At 45.4% G+C, this 24,484-nt stretch overlaps 1 protein-coding gene across 2 annotated transcripts in view; it reads right to left on the bottom strand.

Moving 5' to 3' along the window:
• Window positions 1-17,871: 17,871 nt before the first annotated feature.
• TTC12 (tetratricopeptide repeat domain 12) overlaps window positions 17,872-24,484 on the bottom strand; it is a 73,081-nt gene continuing 66,468 nt past the window's right edge. For both annotated transcript variants that reach the window (XM_030221050.1, XM_030221051.1), the window contains exon 22: window positions 17,872-18,689. In XM_030221050.1, coding sequence (XP_030076910.1) covers window positions 18,620-18,689 — 70 coding nt within the window. In that variant the 3' untranslated portion in view covers window positions 17,872-18,619. The remainder of the gene's footprint in view (window positions 18,690-24,484) is intronic.

Consider the following 24,484-nt stretch of genomic DNA (forward strand, 5'->3'; position numbering starts at 1 on the left):
TACTCTAGACTGTGAGGGCAAGGGACCTGATGTTGGGATGAAGCAGCAGAATGCCCTAATCCTGTGTAGTCAAAGCAAAAGAATTCCCTAACCGGATTGATTGCCTGATAGATTTGGTTCCCTCTCCTGCAGATACTATCTATCTCAGCCAATGAAGAATTGAGTACCATAGTTCCCTGTTATTTTCTGGCTTCTGGGATTGACTCCAGTTGAAGTTCCTAAGTTTAAATGAAAGAAGTTTTCCATCTGTTGTGAAGGCTTCTGGGATTGACTCCAATTGAAGGTCCTGAGTTTAAATAAAAGACGCTTTCCCTCTTGTGAAGGAAAGGGTGTACAATCTCACAAAAAAAATGCTTGAATGCCGTCTATATACGGGGTACCAAACTCCATTCCTGGAGGGCTACAAAACAGGTTTTCAGGAAAACCCTAATGAATATGCAGGAGATCTATTTGCATATAGTGCCTCCATTGTGTGTTAGTATGTCTCATGCATATTCAATAGGGCTATCCTGAAAACCTGAGTGTTTTATGGACCTCGTAGATTGGATTCTGACAGCCCTGGCTAAACTGTCAGAGCCAGATTTAAACCCCAACCTTAGGTTCAATTTAGTGCAATTTGTGCATACCATTACTGTGTAGGAGATAACCGAGTCTCTCTACAGCAGACATTTTGCTGTATCTTGGGACCTCAACATAGTACTAACCCAGGTAATGAAAGCTCCCTTTGAGCCACTAGATTCCTGACTTGCAAAGTCTTAATTGTAGTCTCTGTCAATTTGGCACAATCAGTGAGCTCCAGGTCTTAGTAACTTCTCCACTTAAAATGTCAGTGGTGGATGATTATATACACTCATACTAAGTTCCTACATAAGGTGGTGTTGGCTATTCACCTCACTTGTCTTTCCAATATTTTTCCCAGATCTCATCTACAAAGAAGACCATAGGAAGTTCACCCAGTGTATTATTTCTTTTCTTCTCAATAAACTTGGAATTGCCACAGTTAAGGTCACACTGCCTGGTTCTTTTCTTTGAAGCCAGTGGACTGAAGGTCAATGTCAAGGTCAATGCAAGCTTCCCTTGTTAATCCATTCTGAAAGATCCTACATATAAATTAGTTTGGGAAGACAGCATAGATCTACCATACAATTGGAAAACTGATGGAAAACAATTTCAGGGGAGTCTTATGTGTGTCCTGTGCTTGAATTGCATCTACATCTGAGACATTTCACTACAGCAAGATAAACCACCAGCGCTGGCAGGCTTTTACTTTTGGATAATTTTATGGTTTCCTCTACCTAACATACAAGTCTCTTGCATATGACAAGGGGAGGGAAGACTGTTCTTTGGAATGGCTTTGTTTTACCAACTTTTTGAGCCAGGTAGTGATTTGCATTTCTTTAAAGACAAACAGGAATACCTCCTACTCACATTAGTGATAAACTTCTGTCTTCTGACTGCACCTATTACATCTAAGTATCTTTGCTTTATTTAGTGTTTGACAGGTCTGGATTTAGCAATAGGCTAATGCCTTTTGTTAAAAACATTGAAGAGGTTGTTTGATTCTCATACTTGAGAACTCAGTGTTCATTGTTGCATCTAGACCAGGAGTTCTCAACTTAATCCTTGGGACACACTTAGCCAAGGAATATGTATGAGATAAATTTGCTTGCACTACCTCTGTGCAAATTTATCTCATGCATATTTATTGTGAGAATCCTGAAAACCTGATTGGCTAGGGAGCTTATTTTTAAAGCATATGGATGTCTCAAAATGCCAAATGGACATCTGTGTGCTTGAAACATCCAAATCCTGATTTTGAAAAGGCAGAAAAGAGACATCTAATATAGCACTATGTCCAAATAGCAAAGGGGGCATGTTTTAGGGAGGGCACAAAATCAGGACAATGATTACAGAATGTGAAGAAAGGTCCAAGTCTAAAAAGGACATTCTAAATTAGACCTAATTCAATTGAGTCTACAGTATAAAAAGGTGCTCTGATTGAGCAGCTGACCACTGGAAGGATTAAGGTGATGACATCTCCTTAATCCATCAGTGGTGCTATCCCCTTCCCTCTCCCCTAAAAATGAAGCTGAAAGGGGATACTAGGCTCTATGACAGCTTCAGGTATTATGGGCATTCTTAAAACAGGAAGCAAGTCTGAGGAGTAGCCTGGTGGCTAGTGCAGTGGATTAAAGTCCATAGTCTGCTATTGAGATGGACATGGGGGAAGCCACTGCTTGCCCTGGGATTGGTAGTATGGAATGTGGCTACTATTTGGGTTTCTGCCAAGTACTTGTGACCTGGATGGGCCACTGTTGGAATCAGGATACTGGGTTAGATGGATCTTTGGTCTGACCCAGTATGGCTATTCTTATTGTTAACATTTTTCCCAGGACCAAGTGTCCATCAAGGTAAAAGTGCATTGCACTAAGCTCACAGGAAGTCCATCTAACGTTTTGTTTCTTTTGACCCCCAACAGAATGAGGACTGCCAGTGGTAGACACACTCTTTCAAATTGGCTTTCTTATGCCTAGGCTAAGATGACTCTGGAGGGTCATATCATGACTCACAATGTCAGAGCCATGACTGCGTCAGTAGCTCATCTGAGATCAGCCTCCATGGAAGAGATTTGCAGAGCTGCAAAGTGGATCTCGGTCCACGCATTCACATCTCAACCGTCTGGAATAAGACTTCTGACGTGATATCCAGTTTTCTCAGACAGGCCTTCAGAATTTATTTGGGGTCTAGAATCCAACTCTATCCTCTTAGGCCCATTATTTTCCAGGCTGTGCAAAAAAAAAAAAAAACCCAAACAAACATGCATATCTATTCTTTACTCAGTACAGTTCCAGGCCTTGCCTGTTGCATGCCTTTTTTTTTTTTTTCAGATAGCCTGATAGCTAGGGATTCCCATCAGCCAGAATATCTGCATCTTGCTTGTCCTCAGAAAAAGTGAAGTTACCTGTAGAAGGTGCTCTCTGAGGACAGTGGGATGCATATTCTGACTACCCTGCCCTTCTCCCTTTGGAGTTGTATTCTATCAGCTATAGCATTATAGTGATCTGGTCCTGTGCTATGATGTTGGGCGGGAAGGTATGTGCATGCATGGTGAGCTGCTCTCAAAAGTTTCTGGAAAGGTCCGGTGCTGGGCTCTGTCAGATGACATCATTCATCGGTCAGAATACTCATCCTGCTGTCCTTGGAGAACATCTGCTACAGGTGAGCAACTTCACTTTATTCCACAGTTGAATTTACATTGCCTCTTATTGCAGGAGCATACGTGACTAGTGAGGGTCCTGTAAGGATCCTTACACACACTTGTTTCCTGGTCCCATGTTAACCATTGCTAACATAAGCTAGGCAGAGAAGGGTGACGTGAGAGGCGAACAGATGCAAGAGCAGACTGAGTGGACCTGGATACACTGAATTCATTTTTTCTTTCTCCTTTATGAAGAGATTCACCCATGATGTGCGTACATCACACTTAACCTTCTTCTGATAGTGTCTGTGGGCACCACAGTCTCAAATCCAGCACCATTCATGGGTAATGCAAGAGAAGGCATGGCATTGTGATGCCCAGATGCCTATCAGCCAGTGCAGTCTGAGAAAGACACTGTGCTTCCCCATGACTAATGGCAAAGAGGTCTCACAGAATCAGTTGAAGAGTTATGTAAACCCAGTTCCTGAAAGTCAACTGGAGGCCAGTCTTGATTGTGTGACACCTGTTTTCCAACACATTTTCTACTTGAAAAAATTGATTAAATGTCTACAAAATTAAGTCAACTACAGATTTTTTATGATGATTTTTTAATCTATATCCAGACTACATAATAAAAACAAACCCACACACACAAATAAGACAGAGGAGAGAGGCAAGATGGCATTGGGAAGTAAGCATCGTCAGTTGCTCCTCCCCCATCTTAACCTCATTTATGTTTTCTTCAATTGTTTTGCAAAACCTATGCCTAAGAGAAGGGGGAAACAACAGGCTTAGCCTGGCTCCTGTTTTTTTTTTTTAGTGGGACCTATGGATCAATTTGTGGTCCCAAGCTTAGTGCTGGGTCTGGTAGCTTCTCTGCGGGAGGTGAAATGCTCCCCCCACTTGGTGGACATCTCTTTCAGTCCTGAAATGCGGAGTCCCCTGATGATGCCAACAGCTATGCTCATGGAGCTTCCTGGTTCAGCACACTCCAAAGAGAGTTTTTCTGGTTGCAGGGCCAGACCAGAGCAATCAATAGCTGAGTTCGGCACCACAGGAAGGTGCTGCTCGAGGTGCCATTGGTGTGTCCAGTGATGGGTTGGAGTTGCAGGAGCAAAGCAGTGAGAGAATCCTGGATGAATCCTTGACCCAGCTGAGTAAGTCCCTGCTGCCTGCTAAGCTCGCAGTAATTTACCTTGAATTCAATTTGGGATGCGTTTGTAGGATTAGGAGCTTCTTTTTCTAAGGAAATCTCAACCCTTTTGACTCAGACTCAGTCCTTCACTCTGATGTAGAACATAAAGTACAAACTCTGGAGTCTTCTGAACTTTTAAATAATTCTGAGGTTATGAAGCTTAAAGAAGGGCAATCTGCTTTAATTAAAGAGAATTTCATCCTAACAAAGGAAAGTTGAGAATTTGAAAAATCAGCAGAGACTGAATACTTTACGTTGTATCAACTTTCCAAAATTTCCAGCTATTGCTCCCCCTTATTACTTTACTTTTAAAAGATATTTGGCTGAGATTTTGAAAGTACCAGAGCAAGCTTACCCCGTATATCTAGAATATACTTTTTGTTACCTTATGTTAAGACATCTTCTGAGCAACCTATAGCGGAGGGGGCAGAGGTATTGTTTGATACTTTGAATTTGACTCAGACAATAATGTGGGTATGCAGACTGCTATGTTGATAGTGGACTTTGTTCTTCAACCGGATCAGGACTGGATTCAGAGATTATTTTTTTGTCATCAACAAGAAATATTTGTATAGTTTAATTTGTTTTATTGCTTTTCAATAAAACATTAAAATAAGAGCTCATGTCTTGCTAACAAGTAACAAATTACAATGCAAGGCAAACTAGGAGCTCATAATCATGAGAGAATTAAAAAAGGAGGAGAGGGAGAGAAGCAAGAGAAAAGAGAAAAAAATATTTACAACAACGTGAAGCATGCATAGGTCACATTGAGGCATATTTTCAAAGCACTTAGCCTTCCAAAGTTCCATAGGTTTCTATGGAACTTTGGAAGGCTAAGTGCTTTGAAAATATGCCTCATTATACACCAATTTTGATAATCATCATTTTACATCATTAAAGTAAGGCACAAGAGGAAGCCATTTTTTCCATACGGGGCAAAGCGAGAAAATTTCTTTGCAAGGTATGTTTCATATTTGCAAGTTTGAAGCAACAAGTTCCACCATTCTTGATAAGTGACTTGATGTAAAAACTTCCAGTGCGCAAAGATTATTTTCAGAGCTAAGGATATCATGGTGTTAACAAGGATACATTCACTGGGAGTCAATAAGCTCTTAAGGTAATGATCTTTAAGTATTACAAACTGAAAAGTTATTGAGCCAGGGAGATGGAAAATGTCTGCCAGCTGTGCCCAAATTTCTTTCCAATAATTTTGGATACACACATAGTCAAATATAAGGTGTTTAATATTGCCTATATGAGATTGACAAGACCAGCATATATTAGAATTAGAGGCAGAAACAGCATGTAGCCGATGCGGTGTCCACAAGGTTCTGTGCATGAAGAAATATAGAGACTGGATCGTTGAGGAAGAGTTAGAGTTCCCATAGCTTATCTGTAATAAGCTGTTGTATGTCTTCCTCCCAACATTTTCGTAGACCTGTACACTTAGTAGGGGACGTACTTAAGAGATGTTTATATATGTAAGAAGCAGCATGACCTGAATGCTGGAGTCTCAAATTGAAATTAATAAGCTCAGGGGTTTGAGATAATAGCTGAATTTGCAACTTATTTTTTAGTAGCACGGAACTAATCTGTAGCCACTGATAAAACTGAGCATCCAGCAGCGAAAATTCCGATTTCAGATATGAGAAAGACTTCCACGACTGGTTGTTCAGATGAATCAGATCTCTCAGGGCCCAGATTCCAATGCGTTGCCACTGAGACCAAGAGATTTGTCTTTTATCAATTCTAAAGTTGGGATTATTCCATATGGGCATATCGGAAGTAACAGACCAAGGAATGCTCAAAGATTTGTCCAAGAGCAACAATAATTTATGGGTAGTGTTGATGATCGGGTTAGAGATAATGTTTTTAGGAAGGCGCATGCCAATTAGGTATGGATGCACAAGCGGATCAAGAATGGATTGTTCGAAGATTATCCATCTGGGCTGGGGATCAGCATTTAACGGAGCCACCCTTCCACACCTTGGCGCATAATGAAAGCTTTATGATATAGTAGAAGGTCAGGAAATTTAACTCCATCACGTCTTTTTGGTAGTTTTAGCTTACTTAGGAAAATTCTGGGTACCTTATGGTTCCGCAAAAGATTTGAGAACAGTTTTTCCAGACGTCTGTAAAAGGGAAAAGGAGGGGAATCATGCTCATAATATATGTAATTTTAGGGACTATCATCATCTTGATGGTATCCAGCCTTCCCCACCAAGTGAGGTTTAATGGAGTCCATGTAGCTAGAGAGGAATCAACTTGCGCAAGTATTTTGTCAGAGTTAAGTTTAATAATGGTAACAAGATCCCTGTCAAAGAGAACACCAAGGTATTTAAGAGAAGAGGACACCCATTTGAGAGGCAATCCATGAATGGAAAAAGGAGTGCAGACATCATTCAGAGCCATCAATTCTGTTTTATCCCAATTTATTTTATAACCTGAAATCTTTGAAAATCTAGATATTAGACTAATGAGGGCTTCCAAAGATGATTGAAGATTATGGAAAACAGGTGTGAGGATGTTATAATGCCATTGTATCGCTCCATGGTATGACCGCACCTTGAGTATTGTGTTCAATTCTGGTCGCCGCATCTCAAGAAACATATATTAGAATTGGAAAAGGTGCAGCGAAGGGCGACTAAAATGATAGCAGGGATGGGACGACTTCCCTATGAAGAAAGACTAGGGCTTTTCAGCTTGGAGAAGAGACGGCTGAGGTCTGTGGCTTTTCCTATGTTGTTTCTTTGACTTTGCTCTTCTGCCTTGGCTGGGTTCCACCACCACATAAGCACAGAACAATAAGGCTCCTATCCAGTCTGTGCCTCTGCATGTGTGACTTTTTTTTTTCCTTCTGAGAAACTAAGTGAGGGCTTAAAACTTTCTAAAAGCAATAGCTGGTAGTTTGCAGTGCTGGACAGATTACAGCCAGTTTCGTGAAATGAATAGCCATGTTTGGGAAGTAAAGTTGAGACAGAACCATTTATGTTTTTTGAGGCTTATGTAGGTTTAGCATGCTTGTGATGAGATTAAATTGCAACATAAGATGAGAAATCTTAGTAGTTATTAGAAAGAAATCCAATTTATTTACATTTTTAAAAATCTATTCTGCTCCGTATGTAGATAAAGCACTAGCTTGGATGGCAGTGTCCTTTTGTCAAATCAAATTGATACCTTATTTCCATATGTTTTTCTTGTGCAGTGTTAATGCAAGTAATTGAAGTTGCATACTGGCTGTAAAAGAGGAATGGGACATGTTTGCACAAAAAGGGCTTCCTTATTGCATAAAATAAATGCAAAGAAACAGTATGGGCTGTTTCCCCTACTTCCGTAATCTAATACCATTAAGAACTAGTGAACAGCCAAAAAACCCCAAAGATTCTGGGCCAGTTAAGAACGGGTCTCTGCGTTTCTGCATGGTCAAGTAAGTTTTCCTTTTTTTCCTGTTTTAATTTTCTTTCAATTTTCTATCAAGTTAGAGTAGATGTTATCGGTAGCATCGCGAAGAAAAAGAGAGAAATAAAAAAAGGGGAGATAGTAGCGTTTTGCATTGTTGGCACTTGAATTAACTACAGAGAGTTGGCTTTTTTCAATAGCCTTTCCAGCACAGCTTTATCTATATATTTGTCCTTTGTAGACATTGTTTTAGGATGTTTTTACATTCTTAGGGACATTCTACAACAATGCCATCATATATGAGGGGAGACATGATAGAGGTATATAAAATAATGAGTGGAGTGGATCAGGTGGATGTGAAGCGTCTGTTTACACCTTCCAAAAATACTAGGACTAGGGGGCATGCGATGAAACTACAGTGTAGTAAATTTTAAACAAATCGGAGAAAAGCTTTCTTCAACCAACGCATAATTAAACTCTGGAATTCGTTGCTGGAGAACATGGTGAAGGCGGTTAGCTTGGCAGAGTTTTAAAAGGGGTTAGACGGTTTCCTAAAGGACAAGTCCATAAATCACTACTACTAAATGGACTTGGGAAAAATCCACAAATCCAGGAATAACATGTATAGAATGTTTGTACTTTGGGAAGCAAAATGAAGCAAAAGAGCCAAATTGTTAAAACCCACCTAACTCAGGAATACTAAACACATAATTCAAGCTTCATAGAGCTAAAAAGCATTCAATAATATAAAAATTAGACGCTTAAGGATGTTAGATACTACACAAAGTTGAAAGATATAGAATACTGTACAGATATTGCATCACGTCTCAGATTAAGTTTGGTCACATCTAGCTGGGGCAATTTAAGTACAGTTCATCCTGCTTGAACTCATGCAGATGGATTCAGACTAAATGGCCTTCTGAGGTCCTCTACAGGCCAATTGTATAATATCTTCTAATAGCTGTACTCTCATTTACGTCCAGAATCTGACCATCTGGTCTTTATCTCACCCTGTTGTATGGTATATGGATTTTTGTAAAAATACTTTTGTCATCTAATTGTCCATTAATATGTATTAGTAGATTAATGAATATAATTTGTGCACACAGTAAATGAATCATACTGTATCCCGTGTTAGTATGATTAAACTCTTAAACAACAGAAGGAACAGCTGATGAGTTCACAAACAGAATCAGATGTAAAATTCATACTGGGTAAGAAGACAAGGAGCGCAGCTGGTATCTATTTCTACTTTTCAGTCAGAAATGGTTCTAGAAATTACCAATTTATGCCTGTTCCAGAATATTTTCAGCCTTTTTGTTGTCCTAACTTTATCCAGATAGTTATCCAGTTAGTGGACTGAATATCCCTACTAACTCTGGCTCCACCCAAGCCCTGCCCTCGGACTGCCCCAGCCCTATCTGGATATTCAGCTAGTGCTGTTGAATATTCCACTGGATGGCACTTATCTGGTTAGCAGTACCTGCCAACTGGATAAGTCCCTTTAAATACTGACCCCAGTGTTCACAGCTCCGAGAGAGGGAAGTCATTGCTCAAGATGATACCTAGTGGCCAGATTCTGGATCAGTGATTGCAGGGTTTGGGAAAGGATCCTGGCTGAGGATTGGCAGGGCAACGATTAGATGAAGGCAAGCAGGGGATATCAAATAGCTTAAATGAAGCCTCATGGAACCAGATCTACCCCCCCCCCCCAATAAAAATGTATAAAGTTTTTTGCAATAAAGTTAATTTTCCAAATCATTGACTGTTCATTTCCCATTCGGTTTCTTCCCCCCCCCCCCCCCCCAACCAAGTTGATTCTCCCTCAAGTTCTTCTGTAATGTTGTTAATAAGGATTTTGAAAAGAAGCAGTTCCAATACTGAGCCCTGGAGAACCCCACTGATCACTCGAGTCACTATAATTTTTTATAACTTGCCTCTCAACCAATTTTTCAGCCAATCTGCAACCTTTTAGCACGTCTGTACCACTGACCTTACTTACCATTCTTCTATAAAGAATACTATCAAAAGCTTTACTGAGATCTACTATATTTCCCCGATTCACCACTTTTGTCACCTACTTAAAGAACTCAAACAAGTTTATCCGTCAATATCTTCCTTGTGGGGTACCATATTAAATGGTGCCTGTATCCTACTTCTTTATGGGGTCTATGCATTATCTGTTTCTTAACTCATTTAGATAAGTAGTTCTCAAGCTAATCATCAGGATACATCCAGCCTGTTGGGTTCCGAGGTTATCCCCAAAGAATATCTGCAGGACTGGAAAAGGGCAGATGGGGTCCCTCTTCACAAAAGTCGAAGTAAGGAGGAGGTTGGGAACAACAGGCTGGTTAGTTTGACCTCTGTGAAAAGTAAATTAATGGAAATGCTTCTAAAACAGAGAATAGTGAGGTTTCTGGAATCCAATAGATTGTAGGACTTAAGGCAGCATGGTTTTACTAGAGGTAGATCTTGTCAGACAAATCTGTTTAATTTCTTTGACTGAGTGACCAAGAAGTTGAATTGAGGATGAACACTAGATGTGGTGTGCTTAGCTTTTAGCAAAGCCTTTGACACAGTTCTGCATAGATGAGTTGTAAATAAACTGAGTGCCCTCGGTATGGGCCCTAAAGTGACTGGTTTCACCCCCCACTTTCCGTCTCTGTTGACAACGCCCTCATCCTCCCCGTCTCTTCAGCCCGCAATCTCAGAGTCATTTTCGACTCCTCCCTCTCCTTCTCTGCCCATATCCAGCAGACAGCTAAGACCTGTCGCTTCTTCCTCTATAATATTAGCAAAATTCGCCCATTCCTTTCTGAACAGACCACCCAAACCCTCGTCCACTCGCTGGTTACCTCTCATCTTGACTATTGCAACCTTCTCCTCGCTGGCCTCCCGCTTAGCCACCTATCCCCCCTTCAATCTGTCCAAAACTCCGCCGCACGTCTTATCTACCGCGTGAACCGATACTCTCATATCACCCCTCTCCTCAAGTCGCTTCACTGGCTCCCCGATCCGCTACCATATACAATTCAAGCTTCTCCTATTGACCTTCAAGTGCACTCAATCTGCAGCCCCCCATTACCTCTCTACCCTCCTCTCCCCGTATGTTCCCACCCGTAACCTCTGCTCTCAGGACAAATCACTCCTATCTGTACCCTTCTCCACCACCGCTAACTCCAGACTCCACCCCTTCTGCCTCGCTTCACCTTATGCCTGGAACAGACTTCCTGAGCCCATACGCCGTGCACCCTCCCTGCCCATTTTCAAGTCCTTACTCAAGGCCCATCTCTTCTCCCTTGCTTTTGGCGCCTAACCACCTTCCTCATTCCTGATACCTACACTGACTACATAGCTTATTACCTTTAGATTGTAAGCTCTCTTGAGCAGGGACTGTCCTTCCCCTTGTCTAAACTTGTACAGCGCTGCGTAACCCTGGCAGCGCTATAGAAATGCTAAGTAGTAGTAGTAGTACTTTAGGAACTGGTTGAGTGGCAAGCTACAAAGGGTAGTAGTAAACGGAACTCATTCTGAGGAAAGGGATGTTACAAGTGGTGTGCCACTTAGATCAGGTCTTTTTAACGTTTTTGCAAGCAATATTGCAGAAGGGCTGTCTAGTATGGTTTGCCTCTTTATAGATTATACCAAAATCTGCGATAAGATAGATAACATGAGGAAGGACCTAGCAAACTTGAAGAATGGTCCAGAATTTGGCAGCTAAGATTTAATGCTAAAAAAATACAGTGTCATGTTTGGACTGCAAAAACCTGAGGGAGTGGATACACTTTAGGAGGTGAAGTACTTTTGTGCATGAAAGAAGAGTAGGACTAGGGTGTGTTAGTATGTGATGACCTTAAGGTGGCCAAATAGGTAGAAAATATTAGATAAAAGTCAGAAGGATGCCTGGGTGCACAGGGAGAGGAATGGCCAGCAGGAAAAACGGTGATAATATACAAACTTATATTCCACTACACTGATCAGCTCTCAGCAGAATACAATCTTAAGAGGCTAGAAATTACCAAGAAATACAATTAAGTAATAACACTGTCATAATTAAATCTATTTTAGAACATAAGCATTGCCATACTGGGATAGACCAAAGGTCCATTAAGCCCAGTATCCTGTTTCCAAAAGTGGTCAATCCAGGCCACAAGTACTTGGCAAGATCCCACAACAGTAAAACGCTTATGCTGCTTATTCAAGAAATAAGCAGTAGATTTTCCCAAGTCCATCTTAATCATGGCTTATAGACTTTTCTTTTAGGCAAATTATCCAAACTTTTTACCACATTCTCTGGCAACGAATTCCTGAGTTTAATTACATGTTGAGTGAAGATATATTTTCTCCGGTTAGTAATTTACTACTTAGTAGCTTCATTGCGTGCCCCCTAGTTCTAGTATTTTGGGAATGATTAAACAAGTGATTCATGTCTAGCCTTTCCACTCCACTAGTATTTTATAGACTTCTATCATATTTCCCCCTCAGCCACCTTGTTTCCAAGATGAAGAGCCCTAGCTGCTTTAGTCTTTCAAATAGTAGTAGTAGTAGTAGGGACATCATCTCATCCCCTTTATCAACAAACAAGACCTACTACTGCAAAATAAAGTTATAGTTAAAGATGAAGCCAATTCTGAGACACCGTCAAAATAATATAAACAGGATGGAGTCTGTCCAGAGGGAAGCTACTGAAATGGTCTATATGGGGACAGACTTAAAAATCTCATTCTGTATACTTTGGAAGAAATGCAGGTGAGGGGAGATATGATAGATATATTTAAATACCTCCATGGCATAAATGCACAGGAGGTGAACTGAAAGGAAGCTCTAGAATGAGGGGGCATAAGATGAAATTGAAAGAGAACAGACTCAGGGGTAACCTAAGGGTATACTTCTTCATGGAAAATATGGTGAATTCATGGAATGGCCTCCTGGTGCAGGTGAAAACTCTAAACTCAAGAAAGCTTGGGACAGGAAAGGATAATAGATGGTATGGATGGGCAGACAAGATAGGACATATGGTCTTTATCTGGCTTAATTTTCTCTGTTTCTATATGCATTAGATAGATTTGCATGTTCTGCCTCCTTTCTATGCACATTTATTGCCACATATTTATTCAGATATTCTAAAATCCAGAGGAAAGTGTTGAGAACCATTATTTCAGATGCACAGCTTCTGAACATTCAGCCTCAGGCAGCCATGTTTTGCCAACAGAGGGAGACATTACTACATTCTCACGAATCGGGAAATTTAGAAGTGAAATCAATTTTCCCTGTTACTGCTGGAATTTTACAGGAGCTAAGTGCCTTCTTCAGCGAATGCCAGTGTCTTGGAGGGGGGGTGGTTACATTAAGAGTAGTACACCAGTCTTATAGTGCATGCCAGGGGGTGTGTGTGTTTCACACCAGCCTTGTATTCTCTCTCACAGATGTGTGTGTGTGCCCCCCAACACATGCATAAACTGGGGTTACATTAAGAGCAGTACACCAGCCTTGTAGAGCATGCCAGTGTGTATGTGTGTGTCTCACACCAGCCTTGCATAGTCTCTCGCACAGGTGTATGTACGCCCCTGACACATGCATAAACATCCACACAATTTTTTAACAGACATACAGACATTTCCACATGTAGATCATGACTCACACACAGAAAATGCTTTATGAAGTTATATTTAAAGATAATAAACATAAAACAAAAATAAAGATGACATTTTTTATTGGACTAACTTAATACATTTTTTGATGAGCTTTGAAAGGTTGCCCTTCTTCAGATCAGAAATTCAGAAACAAGTAAATGAACGCATATCAGAACATATCCAAGTGGTTAAAGGGAAACCTCTTTTTCAAAATCGCATCAGGAAAATAAAGCTACAGGGCCCAGCCTTGGTCTCGCATTTACAGATTCAAAGGCACTAAGTCTGGAAAAACGCAGTGCATGTTTTCTTGTTCATCAAGCATGCATTTGTGAACGAGTATAGGAGACGCTTTGCAGGCTCGTGGTGCTCTTTGCTGGACACGCACAAGGCCTTTTCCTAACTGTGGTTCTGGACAGGAGAGGAGGTCTCCTTAGGAATCTTCTAACACTGTCCTGCGCCTTTACTCCAGGCAGTCCCAGGACAACTACACATGGGGACATCAACGAGGTTGAAACCGGTCCAATGCATCCAAGCAGACACTCAACCATCAACCTGTCATCGCCAGTCTGGTTCTGGTATCGTGCTCAAACCCAGCCCCTAGTCTGGCAGCTCTCTGTTTCTCAACCCGTGCCCCAACTTCACAATTCTTCAAGGTCGCCGGCACCAGACCCCACACTTTCCTTAAACCGTCATCCCGCCTCCTCTGTCGCACCCAAGGAGATTTAAGACTCCTTGGTCTAAAAGCAAGTCTGCCACTCCGGGGCACTCGCACCTGTGGTGAGACCGCACTCACCCCCCCAGGACTCCCCTCCCCAACCAGAAGGTAAAATAAAAAGAAAGCCTCAGGTTACATATGGGAAGCTTTCAAATAACTTTAAAAAACGGTCATATTTAAAAAAAACTAAAACACACATAGGTAGTCATAAACCTGACAAGTTTGCTATCGGTTTCAATAGCGTCTTCAAAATATGTTTGGGGGCGGGGTCACACAATATGACAAACTCCGCCCACTGGCGGTAGGATTCAAAGTTTCATGACAGAATGAGCCTATCTTGCCATTATGTGGGCTGCAGCCAGTGGGCAGAACTTGCCGCCATATTGGTTTGTCCAAAACAATTATTTAAAACAATTGCAAGCTTGTGAGGTTTTATTAACCTCCTTGGTTTTACATTTTCTCTGTTATGAGGGGGAAGGGGAGGGGGTCTGTGAAGGAGGTAGGGTTTAAAGAAATAACAACACGGTTATGGGTCAAGGGACCTTGTTAAAGGTGAAGGTGTAATCAGAATGGTATGTGTCCTGCCCATGGAAAAAGAACATGAGGTAATAAATAGAATAGAAGGGTTTTTTTTGGGCTGTACAACACAAGAAAAATAGATGATGAGAGAAAAGAACAAAGTAACCTCTCAAGAAATAATTGGGGTGGTGGTAAGAAGACCTAAATTTAAAAGGTTATAATCAAAATGGATTTTTTTTGTCGGGTGTTCTACAGCTTGCTTTGTGCGGCAATGTCAACATCTCCATGGACCGCTCTCACTGTGTGAGCGCCCCCCGGGGCTCGAAGGTGCCAATGCTAATTGCCACAGCTACAGGCAGAACAGCAGCAACGTGCTAGATAACCCAGTCATGGCTGCTGAAGCGTTTCAAGGTCGCATCTTGCTTCTTTGTTCTCACCTGCTTACAATTTGCAAATGCGCAGTTGGATTTAGAGAAGGCCTCAAGGCCTGGAGCAGCGCCGAGGCGTGAGGGAATGAAAAGCCACCTTCTCGACGACTTGGTGCGGTAAAGAAAAACTCACAGTCTAGAAGCGGCTTTCATGGTCACTTCCCTGGGCGAAACGGGCCAAGCAGCGTGGGCGTTGATGAAAAGAGCGAGTCCCTCTCAGTCTGTGCAGGAGGACAGAGATGCAGTGGCTGAGGCTCGGCATGCGAGCCTAGTCGTACTAATGATTCTTCTGTGTACACATCCATATAAGTATATAAACCAGCATGTTTTGGACAAACCATGATAGTGCCAACTGCTGGGAGTTGGGAGAACAGGCTTCAATTTTTTGATGTCATGCCGCCTTCTGTCATAAAACCTCCTCCTTTGTTGGAACTTGGATTAAGAGTCCCTTCTCGCGAATCAGAAATTGAATTGGCGTCAGTGGGAGGCGGGACACTGGAGAAGGAAAGCATCGTGTCGGTACTAGGCAACCTGTATGGACTTGTGGTGCTGCTGCTGGTTGTCTTAAAGACAAAACTTGAAGGTAGGATTGGAGCTTGACAATGAGGGAGAGATGCTGGACCTGGGTAGGGAGGGGGGAGTGGAAGGAAAGATGCTGGACTGAAGAGAAGAGGAGAGAAGAGAGATGCCAGACCGTCGGAGGGGAGTCCCTGGTTACTGACAGACAGATATTCAAAAGCCCCGCGCTGTTCCAAACAGCGCTCTAAAATAGCGCTGGAACAGAACGGCACTTTACCGCACCAATGATCAGGGATAATTGCATGCAAATTTAAGCACGCAATTATCGCTGATCATGGGGTAGAAGTGCGGGTGAATTGTGCCTCAGCATGCGCTCAGCACAATCCTCCCGCACTTGTTTGACAGGTCTGGGCTGTCAAAAGCCCAAACCTGTCAAACACAGGGGCTGGAGGTCCATGGGCCCACCAGGCCCCGACTACCCCTGCCCCAAGCAACGGGGGCTGGAGGTCCGGCAGACCTCCGGTCCCCCCGATGATCCCCCCCAGGTTCAGGGAGGGCTGGAGATACGGTGGGTCTCCATACCCCCCAATCCCCCAGCAAATGGTCCCTGATGGTCCAGTGGGCGCCGACCGAACCCCCCCCCCCCCAGCGACAGGGGGGCTGGAGGTCCGCTGGACTGCCGGTCCCCCGCTACGATCCCACCCCCTAGGTTCAGGGAGGGCTGGAGATCCGGTGGGTCTCCAGTCCCCCCCAATCCCCCCCACCCAGCATTGGCTAGGGCCCCTGGTGGTCCAGTGCCGATCCGCCCCCCTCCCTACCCCCCTACCTTGGGTTGGAGGAGGGAGGTAGTCTGCCTCCCTCCTCTTCCTTCGACACCACAAAATGGCAGCGCCCAGCCCTGCCCAGTCATCCTGGGATGCGCTGGGCGGGGCTACACACCATATAAGGGATCTCCAACCCTCCCTGAACCTGGGGGGGGGGGGGAATCGTCGGGGAGGGGACCAACTGGCAGGTTTGCTTGTTGGGGGGAATGGAGGACTGCCAGCATGCAAATGCATGCTGGACAGGGCTCACCATTCCTCCCCAATGATCTGCAAACCCTAATGCCAGCTCGGAGCTGGCGTAGGGTTTGCTGCGGCCAGCGACCCAATCTTTGGCGCACTGGCCGCTGATCATTGGGGAGGAATACCTAATGCCCTGTTTAGCATGCATTCGCATGCTACTTGTGTTCAGAGCCTTCGAGCACGCCGTTTCACGCGCTCGAGGGCTCTGATCATGGGTCGGTAGCAAACGTCAGCGCTAGTATGGCGCTAATAGCCTCTAGCACCAGCGTTTGCTTCTGATCATCCCCCAGTGAGTGAATTCCTTCAAAAAGGCAGTAAATACATCCTAATAAGTAAATCTCCAGGTGAGTAAAAGGGGCTGTGCACCATCTAGTGGACAGAGCATAAATTGCAGTGCTATCTAGGTACTGGATATGGATACACATTCTTATTAAGGTTTAATATGGAAAACTATGGCCTTCTTTTATAAAGCCGCGCTACTGATGCCTGCACGGAAAATGAGGAAGCCCACAGGAACTGACAGCCTGTGGCTGTCGGCATTTAAAAAATGCTAACCACCATAGGCTGAATAGCATCCAGTCTGTATATACCCCCTGCACAATTTTTTACCAACCATTTTGAGTGTGTGAAGCATGCTTAACACGTGAAAAATGCTTTATAAAATTACTTCCTATAAGGCCAATTTTAGCCTCCCTGCAGTGCTAAACACCTGCAGCTATATCCCCTGTTCACAGGTATATATATATATGCTCAAAGAGTTTGCAGATGCAAACTCACCACGAAGAAGTGCACGGAAACAGTTAAAAATAAACTCCTCGGTGGGGGGTAATGTTATAAGCTATTTTCTATGTGTAAAGCATGCTTAATACATGGAAAGTTGCTATTATAAAACAGCACTGGAGTATATATGAGTAAAGACTGGCACACATCAACTTTTATGTGATCTGTCTGCAGATATTCCAAGAGGCAGAGCTGGGCATGCACACATTTACACCTTTCTGACACTTCTTCGAAGCTGTGTGAGGTGATGGGATGGGGGAAGTTAAAGTGGAGATGGGATTTGATATTCTACCTTTTTGTGCTTACAATCAAAGTGGTTTACATATTAGATATAGGTACTTATTTTGTACCTGGGGCAATGGAGGGTTAGGTGACTTGCCCAGGATCACAAGGAGCTGCAGTGGGAATCAAACCCAGCTTCCCAGGCCACTGCACTAACCATTAAGCTACTTCTCCACTTAAAGACTTAAAGGGTTTTTTATTATAATTTTTTGCTGTGCCCCACTTTGAACACTATTGTAGAAATGAGTAACCAAGTTGAAAAATAAAAAATCTTCTATGGATCAGGGCTATATTTGTGCCAATTTGTACACTATTAGGGATAGTTCTGAGAGCCTATTTTATAAAGGCACACAGGTGTCCATGTTACATTCATTCATTCGATTTGATCTGATATATGAAATACCCTACTAAAATAATTCAAGGAAATTTACAACATAATACACACCAATAAAATAAAATATAATACAATAGTCATCATCCCCACCACCCCAAAATACACCTGCTGTACCTTAAGAAAAATGTAAAAATATCCACATGCCTTTGTGAAATACACATAAAATACACCTTTTACAAGGCACCTTGTTATAAAATCACTCCATAAGGTAGATGGTTAGAATTCTTGAAAATGTATTTACTAATACAGAATCCTTTTAAAACTTGCCCCTTATATATGACAGCTACTGGGTCTCCTAGATTAAAGCTTTTAGTAATGCCATCACCCTTCACATTGGCAACTGTGCAATATCCATTCCTTTAATTAACACTCACTGGCTCATGTAACAGCAGTCAAATACTTTTTGCTTGCTCCTGGATCATAAAACCACATAATCAACATAGCTATGGCAGCGCAATTAATTTAAAAACAATGGTCTGGCAACATCTTAAGTCAATCGATGTACTTCATGCAAGAGATAAGAATTTCAATGCCATGAAACTGACGGAGCTCAGCCATGAACCTGCAGTAAGAAAGAAAGAAACCAGATATTATGGATTTACATGACATCTATTTAAGGATGGGCATACAAGGTATTCTTCTAACAAGAAGCTGACAAGTACTGCACTGTTCCCAATGAGCTTTTGTAAAATGCATTCATAACGGGGTTCAAGCCAATATAAGGCATTTTTCATGCGTTCATTACAGGTAAAAGGGGAAGACCATTTAAGGTGGCTGCTCAGGAAGGGTGGAATGTGTTACTTAGCAGTGCTAAAAAGCGGCCTTAGAACGCTTTTACACAGGTCTTTCCTGTGCACTAAGACCATTTTTACAGCAGCCATAAAATGGCCAATTTTCAGATTTTTGTATTAATGGCTATGCATTAGTGTTGCCACTAGCACGTGGTCGATAAAACAGATTAGCACATGAGCCCTTACTGCCACCTATTTTGTAGGTGCTGATTACTACAGAAAAGCCCACTCTCTGCCCCTAGACACGCCCCCTCCACAGTAAAAATAAAATTAATTTTTTACCGTGTGGTATGTGTGCGCGAACCCGGAACTTAGTGCAGGACAACTGAGTTCACCCAGCAGTAAGCTAGTGCTTACCACAGCTTGGTAAAAGAAGCCCTTAGACCCAGATGCTCTAAACTTCGACGCTGTTCAGTACAGCACTGGAAAAATACTGCAACAGCACTGCAACACAGTACCCTAATGCTCAGCGCTAATGACATGGAAAGTTAGGCATGCAGTCAATGAACATTAGGGAGCCATTTTGAAGTTAGGGGAAGGATGGTGCCTGGTGCCTGCACTGAAGAGTTGTTCATTAAGCACAACTCCTCAGCACATGCCCAGAGTGCCAGAGGTGGGAAGGAAGGAGGAAGTGGTGCCAGTTGACCAGCACAGGACACAAATGTCATGAGATAAATGCAGGTTTAAAGTAATACTTGCATTTTGTTTTAAAGTGCCAGAAAGCATCCGGTGAATTCTGTAAAATTTTTTCTCCGAGGACAAGCAGGCTGCTTGTTCTCACTGATGGGTGACGTCCACGGCAGCCCCTCCAATCGGAATCTTCACTAGCAAAAGCCTTTGCTAGCCCTCGCACGCCGATGCGCGGCCGTCTTCCCGCCCGAAACCGGCTTGTGCCGGCCAGTCTTCTTTTCTCCGCGCTCGGTACGGTTGTGTTTTGCCGTTCGTGCCCCGAAAAGTCGACCTGGCGCGTCGTTTTCGACTCGTTTCCGTGAGAAACTTTGAAAATTGTTTCGGACAGACCTCTTTTGGTCTTTCCCTTCCTGTACTTCGAGTTTTTTTCGCCCCGGTAAGTTTTCTTTCGTCGTCGGGGTAGGCCTAAATTAGGCCCCGGTCGAAATTTCCTTCTCACTATTTTCTGGTGCCAAATTTCGCCATTTTGACTTTTGATCTCGCCGGCGTGATTTTTCCGCCCATGACATCGAAGCCTTCCAGCGGCTTCAAGAAGTGCACCCAGTGCGCCCGGGTAATCTCGCTCACTGACAGGCACACGTCGTGTCTTCAGTGTCTGGGGGCTGGGCACCGCCCTCAGGCCTGTAGTCTGTGTTCCCTTTTACAAAAGCGGACTCAGGTAGCGAGGTTAGCCCAGTGGAACATTTTGTTCTCGGGCTCTTCGTCGGCATCGGCACTGGGGGTATCGAGTGCATCGACGTCTTCAGCGTCCAGACCTTCATCCTCGGCTGCCAGTGCATCGAGTGCATCGAGGCATCGGCCCTCTGCATCGGCGCTGAGACATCGGATGACTGTATTGATGTCGGTGGTACCGGGACCTCGTCTGCTGATGTCGTCGGACGGTGGTGCTTCGTCTGGAGTGCAGGTGAGGGCTGTCCATTCCCCTGCTGGTGGCGGTGAGCCTTCGGGTGGGTCTCCCCCTACCCTGAGGGTACAGCCCCCCCGAGACCGACCTTCTTCGGTCTCGGCCCCGAGGAAGCGACGGATGGATTCTACGTCCTCCTTGTCGGTGCCGGGAAGCTCCGGTGACATGCTTCGTTCCAAGAAGTCGAAGAAGCATCGTCATCGGTCCCCTTCCCGTGTCGGCACCGAGAGCTCTGGGTCGCCGAGGGAGTCGGCACCCAGCAGGCATCGGCACCGAGAGGACCGCTCACCCTCTGTTCAGGAGGTGTCGATGCGCTCCACTCTGGACAGCCCGGAACAGCCTCCACGCCCGAAACAGGTTCTGACGTCGACGCCTGCATCGACCTCCATGCCTTTCTCTGCAGCCGCTCTGAACGAGAGCCTCCGGGCTGTTCTCCCAGAGATTCTGGGAGAGCTGTTGCGCCCTAACCCTCCGGTACCGGCGGTGCTTGCGCCACCGGTACCGTCGAGCGTGGCGCCGGCTGGCCCATCGCACGAGGTGAGGTCTCCGGCGTCGGTGCCGCGTGCGGTACCGGCTGCCGCCGCCTCCCAGGAGGGCTCCCCGACTACGTCGGCGGAGGGAGCTTCGCCGATGCGGGCGAGGGAGTCTACCTCTCGACGCCCCCATTGTGGACGTGGTTCCACAGAGTCGAGTCGGGCGAGGTTGCAGACACAGGTCCGTGAACTTGTGTCTGACACCGAGGGTGAGGCCTCGTGGGAAGAGGAAGAAGACCCCATATATTTCTCTGACGAGGAGTCTGAAGGTCTTCCTTCCGATCCCACTCCCTCTCCTGAGAGACAGCTTTCTCCTCCCGAGAGTCTGTCTTTTGCTTCCTTTGTCCGGGAGATGTCTACGGCCATCCCCTTCCCGGTGGTTGTGGAGGACGAGCCCAGGGCTGAAATGTTTGAGCTCCTGGACTATCCTTCTCCACCTAAGGAAGCGTCCACTGTACCCATGCACCATGTCCTAAAAAAGACATTGCTGGCGAACTGGACCAAGCCTTTAACTAACCCCCACATTCCCAAGAAGATCGAGTCCCAGTACCGGATCCATGGGGACCCAGAGCTGATGCGCACTCAGTTGCCTCACGACTCTGGAGTTGTGGATTTGGCCCTAAAGAAGGCCAAGAGTTCTAGGGAACATGCTTCGGCGCCCCCGGGCAAGGACTCTAGAACCTTGGACTCCTTTGGGAGGAAGGCCTACCATTCTTCTATGCTCGTGGCCAAAATTCAGTCTTACCAGCTCTACACGAGCATACACATGCGGAACAATGTGCGGCAGTTGGCGGGCTTGGTGGATGCGCTCCCCCCTGAGCAAGCCAAGCCATTTCAGGAGGTGGTCAGGCAGCTGAAGGCGTGCAGAAAATTCCTGGCCAGAGGGGTGTATGACACCTTTGATGTTGCGTCCAGGGCCGCTGCTCAAGGTGTGGTGATGCGCAGGCTCTCATGGCTGCGTGCCTCCGACCTGGAGAATAGAATCCAGCAGCGGATTGCGGACTCGCCTTGCCGTGCGGATAATATTTTTGGAGAGAAAGTCGAACAGGTGGTAGAGCAGCTCCACCAGCGGGACACCGCATTCGACAAGTTCTCCCGCCGGCAGCCTTCAGCCTCTACCTCTACAGGTAGAAGATTTTTTGGGGGAAGGAAGACTGTTCCCTACTCTTCTGGCAAGCGTAGGTACAATCCTCCTTCTCGACAGCCTGCGGCCCAGGCTAAGCCCCAGCGCGCTCGCTCTCATCAGCAGCGTGCGCCTCAGCAAGGCCCCTCGGCTCCCCAGCAAAAGCAAGGGACGAGCTTTTGACTGGCTCCAGCAGAGCATAGCCGACATCCAAGTGTCAGTGCCGGGCGACCTGCCAGTCGGAGGGAGGTTGAAAGCTTTTCACCAAAGGTGGCCTCTCATAACCTCCGATCAGTGGGTTCTCCAAATAGTCCGGCAAGGATACACCCTCAATTTGGCCTCAAAACCTCCAAATTGCCCACCGGGAGCTCAGTCTTACAGCTTCCAGCACAAGCAGGTACTTGCAGAGGAACTCTCCGCCCTTCTCAACGCCAATGCGGTCGAGCCCGTGCCACCCGGGCAAGAAGGGCTGGGATTCTATTCCAGGTACTTCCTTGTGGAAAAGAAAACAGGGGGGATGCGTCCCATCCTAGACCTAAGGGCCCTGAACAAATATCTCGTAAAAGAAAAGTTCAGGATGCTTTCCCTGGGCACCCTCCTTCCCATGATTCAGGAAAACGATTGGCTATGCTCTCTGGACTTGAAAGATGCCTACATGCACATCCCGATACTGCCAGCTCACAGACAGTATCTGCGATTTCAGCTGGGCACACGTCACTTCCAGTACTGTGTGCTACCCTTTGGGCTCGCCTCTGCGCCCAGGGTGTTCACGAAGTGCTTGGCTGTAGTAGCAGCGGCACTTCGCAGGCTGGGGGTACACGTGTTCCCATATCTCGACAATTGGCTGGTGAAGAACACATCCGAGGCAGGAGCCCTGCAGTCCATGCAGATGACTATTCGCCTCCTGGAACTACTGGGGTTTGTGATAAATTATCCAAAGTCCCATCTTCTCCCAGTGCAGAGACTCGAATTCATAGGAGCTCTGCTGGATTCTCGGACGGCTCGCGCCTATCTCCCAGAGACGAGAGCCAACAACTTGTTGACCCTCGTCTCGCGGGTGCGAGCGTCCCAGCAGATCACAGCTTGGCAGATGTTGAGATTGCTAGGCCACATTGCCTCCACAGTTCATGTGACTCCCATGGCCCGCCTTCACATGAGATCTGCTCAATGGACCCTAGCTTCCCAGTGGTTTCAGGCTGCTGGGGATCTAGAAGACGTGATCCACCTGTCCACGAGTTTTCTCAAATCCCTGTATTGGTGGACGATTTGGTCCAATTTGACTCTGGGACGTCCTTTCCAAATTCCTCAGCCACAAAAAGTGCTGACCACGGATGCGTCTCTCCTGGGGTGGGGAGCTCATGTCGAGGGGCTTCACACCCAAGGAAGCTGGTCCCTCCAGGAACGCGATCTGCAGATCAATCTTTTGGAGTTACGAGCGATCTGGAACGCTCTGAAGGCTTTCAGAGATCGGCTGTCCCACCAAATTATCCAAATTCAGACAGACAACCAGGTTGCCATGTACTAAGTCAACAAGCAGGGGGGCACCGGATCTCGCCCCCTGTGTCAGGAAGCCGTCAGCATGTGGCTCTGGGCTCGCCGTCACGGCATGGTGCTCCAAGCCACATATCTGGCAGGCGTAAACAACAGTCTGGCCGACAGGTTGAGCAGGATTATGCAACCTCACGAGTGGTCGCTCAATTCCCGTGTAGTGCGACAGATTTTCCAGGTGTGGGGCACCCCCTTGGTAGATCTCTTCGCATCTCGAGCCAACCACAAAGTCCCTCAGTTCTGTTCCAGGCTTCAGGCCCACGGCAGACTGGCATCGGATGCCTTCCTCCTGGACTGGGGGGAGGGTCTGCTGTATGCTTATCCTCCCATACCTCTGGTGGGGAAGACTTTGTTGAAACTCAAGCAAGACCGAGGCACCATGATTCTGATTGCTCCTTTTTGGCCGCGTCAGATCTGGTTCCCTCTTCTTCTGGAGTTGTCCTCCGAAGAACCGTGGAGATTGGACTGTTTTCCGACCCTCATCACGCAGGACGAAGGGGCGCTTCTGCATCCCAACCTCCGGTCCCTGGCTCTCACGGCCTGGATGTTGAGAGCGTAGACTTTGCCTCTTTGGGTCTGTCAGAGGGTGTCTCCCATATCTTGCTTGCTTCCAGGAAAGATTCCACCAAGAGGAGTTACTACTTTCTGTGGAGGAGGTTTGCCGTCTGGTGTGACAGCAAGGCCCTAGATCCTCGCTCTTGTCCTACACAGACCCTGCTTGAATACCTTCTGCACTTGTCTGAGTCTGGTCTCAAGACCAACTCTGTA

Source organism: Microcaecilia unicolor, chromosome 12, assembly GCF_901765095.1.
Source record: "Microcaecilia unicolor chromosome 12, aMicUni1.1, whole genome shotgun sequence".
NCBI classification, from domain to species: Eukaryota; Metazoa; Chordata; class Amphibia; order Gymnophiona; family Siphonopidae; genus Microcaecilia; species Microcaecilia unicolor.